The following is a 6139-nucleotide window of genomic DNA, read 5'->3' as shown; positions in this document are numbered from 1 at the left end:
CCCAAAATTCACCACCCTTAAAAAAGCTTGTGTGTCAAGCTGTTTGTTCTAGTTACCCGGACATCTATAGCTTGAGTATTCAAACTATAGTATTGTTGATTCATTTTATTTTGGAAGACTAACGCTACAATATTTTTAGTGTTGAGCATATAATCATTAATGTGCGATCTAACTATCAGCTTGGAGTACATGCTTCAATTTGGTATTAGAGCCAGACCAACGGTCATGAGTTTGAATCTCCATGTTTAGCACCCGGGGAGGTAGCGAATCGGTTTTAAAGTAAGTGTGGCTATCGCACGACTTGGATTTATATATATATTATTTTTGTAAAATCGACTTATTTGCACAACAATCTTAAAATCGATATATATGAATAAGTCAATGGATTCCACGAGAGGTGGAAACGAGAATGTTGCTCGTGGTGCACATTCAAATGGTTAGAGCGGCAATAATGTTTCACATTTCGAAAATCCGGTAAATGGTAGCAACGGTGGGAATAACATTTAAACGGAAGTTTCAAAATCACATCTTGATGTTCCGGTGAACTTTGGTTTAAAATTGGTAGACTAGTGATTGGTGACTATTGAAATATCTAGTGGATTAGCTAAAACTCCTAAAAGTCACGAGAGATCCAGTGGCAACGCATTCACTACATTGTCAGATGATTGTTGTAGCGTTAACATCTACTTCAACTGTAATCAAGAGAAAGGCAAGCAAAAGCTTAGTCTTGAAGATGATCATGAGAAGAAAGTGAGCGGCCACAACGAAGCGAAACGTCATCCTAGTAAAAAGGTTGAGGACAATTTTGCGATTGTTAAAGAACATGGATATATGATTGGACAAGTGAAGTCCGTACTTGGTTTCTTTAATAGGTAGACCCGATGTGCGGATAGAGACCACCCTTCGAGTTGAGAGGCACACGGGACAAGTAGGAATAAGAAAATTAGTTTCCAATATATTTCCTTTGTTTATTCTAAATAAATGTTGTAGTACTCCTGTAATACGTTTTTATATTATTGAATAAGAATAAAATTGTTTCATTGTGTTTGATTGAATCTTGTTATATATGTTAAAATATTGGTGTGAGATAATTTTAAATATATGAAAGATTAGATGTGAATGCTTGTGCATACGTAGCATTATATTAAAAAAAAATACTAAAATGACTTAACCGTCGAAACGGAATGTAACAAACGTATTGCATTTTGAAATCTAGGAAAAGAACTTCGATTCTAGTTCATATTGAACGATAGAGATTTCACGTACAATCATCTTATTAAAATTGGAAGAGCTATATAATCGTGAACATTATAGCTCAAGTGTGTTCAATATTTTCAATAATATTCTCAATACGATTGCCTCACCCCACATACTTTTAGGTAGGCCCAAACTTATCAACATCTTGATATTTATGTTCGGCAACACCGTTCGATTGAGGTGAATACCGTGTTGTACGCTCGAGTAGAGTACCAATGCTTACGCAGAAATCACCAGTAGGTGTTTCATATTCACCACACCGATCACTTTTAACCGCCTTAATTCCACGATTAAGTTGGTTTTCCACTTTATTCTTATAAAGAATAAATTTATCAATGACATCGTTTTTGCTCTTAAGCAAATTCACTTAGCACTATCGAGTGCTATCGTTGATACTCTGAGAAGTACATCCAAGATGTCACCCAAAAGGCACCTGGAAGGTTACGTACCTCCACTTCTCGATATCTTGCCTCTGACCGGAAGGTACATTTACTTCTCGGTCACATGGCCGAGAGGTGCTTCTAGCACTTCTCAGACCCGAGATGTGCGCTTCACTTCTCAGTGATTATGCCACATCACAAATTTCTTATTTGTGTTTTTCATTAATTTGGAATATGATTCATGCCAATTAATCTACGTATAGATTAAAAATTACCATAACATTTTCTATCGTGCCACAAACACAAAGACTCAACCAAGCAAGGCCAATTAATAATATTTTTATTAATTATGGTTATTACACCGAGCTTATAACCCAATTGGTAATTAATCATTGCCTTCATTTCAAATTTAGACAAAACCTTGTCTTAAACCGTAGTGACAACTTTATAAATCATTTACACCACTACTCAAAAAATCAAGTGGTTTTAGATTTGAGTTAATACCTCACATGGACCTCCGAGTATTAGCGTTTTACCAGGTGTACTGTGGTCATCCGACTTTAAAACGATCACGAGACGTCCTCCAAGTTTAAAAAAATAACTACCCGTGGTCCTCCGATCCCGTTATGTTTGCTGTCAAATGACCGTTAAATGTGAGGGCAAATATGTCATTTCTCTTATATTAACCGAAAAACAAATCAAAATTAGACCCATTGCTGATTTGCTGTACTGGTCTACTTCCAAAAAGTTTTCTTCTTCTTCTTCCAACATTTTATTTCTCTTGAATTCGACTCTTCATATCTTTGAATTATATCATATATTATCTTTGGTGTTGTATTCCAACATTATCTTAATCATGCAGAGAAATTTGTCAGCTTTTTCTTTTAAAAAAAGGAAACCAAAAGCTGAAAGAAAGTTTACTTATATTTCTTCAGAGCATAGGACAGAGACAATGAAGGTTTCAAAAAAAAAGAAAAAAAGAAAAAAAAAAAAGACAATGAAGCAGAATATATACATAATCTCTATGTATAACAGGTCAAACAATTTACATGGCATAAACCAGGTAGGGGGATTGATGTTGTTGTTCAACAATCAATAGTCTTGATTCTTTGTGGAAAGTCTTTTCAAGAATTCGTAGGTGGTGATCATGATGGTGGTAGACATGGACATTGATGCCCACCTTGGACCCAAGCCTCTGTAACAAGCTCTCCACCCACCCTTCCTAACTAGATTCCTTAGAGTTTGTCCTACGCCATTGTCGTTGCGATCAAGAAACTGCAGCCTCGTCTTAATTGTATCCAGCATTGTAATGAATGCTGATATGCCCCCAGCCATGGCGGCACTCAACCCCTGAACTACCATAACCGTCTTGGTATTACACCCATTGCCATTGCCATTGTCGTCTCTCTTGCGAAAGTAACAGCCATAGCTGCTCCAAACAAGCCTATGTGCAACAGAGTAGGTCATATTTAACGTCCATTTGACACCAAACTTAACGGGGACAATATGTGGTTATTTCTTTAAACTTGAAGGACGTCTCGTGGTTATTTTAAAGTCGGATGACCACACCTGGTAAAACGCTAATACTCGGAGGACCATTAGAGGTATTAACTCTTTTAGAGATATTTGTTGTCCCAAATAATTCATCACTTGTCACAAATTAATTTCATACTAGTACAATTTGAAATCTCAAATCAAGTTAATTTTCACATAATTAACAAGATTATGTCAACCAAATTTTCCAACTAGTTGAATCAAGCTTATATAATCGTATTAAGAATATTATTTGAAATATTCAATACACTTGAGCTTTGACGCTCACGATTATATAACTATCCAATTTTGACAAATTGATTATACTTGAAATCTAGAACCGAAGTCTTTTACGAGATTTCAACATGCAACACGTTTGTTACATACCGTTTTGACCATTAAGCCATTCAAGCATTTTCCGTGGAATTGCTTCTTGAAGTCCTTTTTGCCCAAAGGCAACAAATGGATACTAGGTTCCACTCGAAAGGATTCACTCACGATCATTCCTTCGTCAATTCAACTTGACTCAGGACGGTCCTGGAATCACCATCTTGTATTCAAGGAATCGGCTCACGACAGATATCTTTGTCTTAGCGTAATCACTTTTATACTTTAGGTCCAAAGATTCCCACATCCCATTAGCTGTTTCCAATTTACAGTATTCACTGTACAACGAGTCACACAAACCATTCTAAACGTAGTTTAGGCATAGTAAAACAAAATATTTCCAAACCCTCACTTCGCTAACGGTTTGAGCGTTAAACTCATGTTCCTTTCCACTAGGAACCATCTCGGTCAAGAACCATGACATACCGAGAATCATTAGTTCAATAGTTTGTACAACATTTTAAGTTGTCACAATTCGAAATTCAACTCCTTGAATTTCCACGGTCTTTCGACCAAATTAAACCACAGGCACCTTCATCGTAGGGATATACTCTTTAGCTAAAAATTCCAACATTGTTTTTCTTCTTAAGGTGTGTGGTTTGTGTGTAAGGTGCGTCAGTTGTTGAAACTTAAGGTGCATCGGCCTAAAGCTTTAGGTGCGTTAGTTGTTGAAACTTAAGGTGCACCATTTTAAAACTTTAGGTGTGTGGTTTCTGTTCTTAAGGTGCTTTGTTTGTGTACTTAAGGTGCGTGGTTTGTGTACTTAAGGTGCGTCATTTTAGTGCTTAAGGTTAGGTGCGTCAATTCTACACTTAAGGTGTATCTTTTTGTGTTAATCGCATGATAATTATCTTTGCACCTATCCACCCCCAATAGCAGTAACTTATATATAAAAACATGTTTATGTATGTTAATTAGTTCTTTAAAATTTTTATTTTTTCAATTAATTTCTTATCCCTAATTTTCTCTAATTCTCCCTAAATACATGAACAAAACAAATTTTTCATCATCAAATTTTAGTATATGTTTCATAATATTCATATAAATACTTATATATTTTGATTTTTATTCTTTTTATGTTTATATTCGTAATATATATTTTTCCTATTTTTAACAAGTTACTACGAATAACGAACTACTATTTGCAACAACAATTTGGGGTTGCAAACAGTAGCACCTTCTTGTTGTTCGGAGTCTCTTATTGCAAATAATAGTTCTTTGCGTGATGCCTAGCAATATATCAAATATAATTATATATATATATATATATATATATATATATATATATATATATATATATATATATATATATTAAATACTAATTTTTTTTTTAATTTTATTTTATGCAACTTGTAATTATATTTTTAAATATTTTATTTGATCACTTCTTTTATTATAAATTTTATTATTCAATATTGTTATGAATTTCTAATGAAATATTTTTTTTATGTTTATTAATAATATATATAGGTAATTAGCATATAAGTCTCAACCTACATACTATGGAGATAAATAATAATGTTGATGTGGGTGAAGAACTATATAATAAGAAAATTTTATGATATATTATAAATGTTTTGTAAGAAAATTATATAAATGATAAGAATCAAAATCATTGAAAGTTTGAATTGATGTATTCAATTTAGAATTTCAATGACTTTTGTAGACTTTTTAAAATAAAAAGTTGATAAAAGTCTATGAATGTTTTTTATATACACTTTGATAGTCTTATAAAGTTTTAGTTAAAAAGTTTTGAACAACTCTATGAAAGTCAATCAAAGTTTATTAAAATCTATCATTTTAAAAATCTTTAAAACTCTACAAAAGTCATGATTGAATACATCCCCTTAGTTTTGATATAGACATTTTTAAATTCAATTGAACTTCTACCTCATTCAAAAATTTTTTTGGATCCGCCCTCTGTATATATACTAGATGAATACAAGAAATATGTGGCATCTCTTGTTCAAGAATACTTTATCATTGGTTATGTTGAAGTTGCAGCATCGGATCTTACAAAACGTACGTAATGTAAATGTGCACACAATAATCATATATAAACATACACTACTACAAAAATCACTTATAATAAATACAGACTTCTCCATTTAACAAAAGTGAAGGAAACACACAAATCTTCAAACCAACTACTCCATCAAGATTCTTCAAGTTTGTGCTGCAATTTGCACATGATCCATCTAGCTGTGTCAAGTATGTCAAAGTTTTTGGAAAAAAAATTGATTAATTAGTAAGTACCGTATAAAATGAAATAATACACGAGTAGAGTAATCATACCGTCACAGATTCATCAAATCATCATCTATCAACAAATTTTTGCTGCAGTCTCATCAAACAAATTTTCATATTCACGTACAACCCATCTTTGACATCATTGAAGAACCCATAGTAGGCTAATCTCCATTTGTCACTGAGCACCAACGAGACCACAAGTCCCCAAAAACTTATATAGAATCCAAGCACCATGGATATGTAAAACTCTCGATCCACAAGATTATCATCACCTTCTTTGTAATCATTGTTTTTCTCATGTGGAGGAACATCTGTGGGATACTTGGGAAGTG

At 33.3% G+C, this 6139-nt stretch overlaps 1 protein-coding gene across 1 annotated transcript; it reads right to left on the bottom strand.

Moving 5' to 3' along the window:
• Window positions 1-2729: 2729 nt before the first annotated feature.
• LOC109164091 (mitochondrial substrate carrier family protein W-like) lies at window positions 2730-3104 on the bottom strand. The gene has a single exon (XM_019312844.1). It carries the CDS (start codon window positions 3102-3104, stop codon window positions 2730-2732), a length of 375 nt encoding a protein of 124 aa, XP_019168389.1.
• Window positions 3105-6139: the final 3035 nt, after the last annotated feature.

This window comes from Ipomoea nil, unplaced genomic scaffold (assembly GCF_001879475.1).
Source record: "Ipomoea nil cultivar Tokyo-kokei standard unplaced genomic scaffold, Asagao_1.1 scaffold3056, whole genome shotgun sequence".
Classification (NCBI taxonomy): Eukaryota; Viridiplantae; Streptophyta; class Magnoliopsida; order Solanales; family Convolvulaceae; genus Ipomoea; species Ipomoea nil.
The sequence above is the reverse complement of the archived record's forward strand: the minus strand, read 5'-3'. Positions and strand labels throughout refer to the sequence as shown.

What these genes read in the sequence shown, in the direction of transcription:
- LOC109164091 (XM_019312844.1), bottom strand. Translation starts at nt 3,104, where the DNA reads ATGACCTACTCTGTTGCACATAGGCTTGTTTGGAGCAGCTATGGCTGT.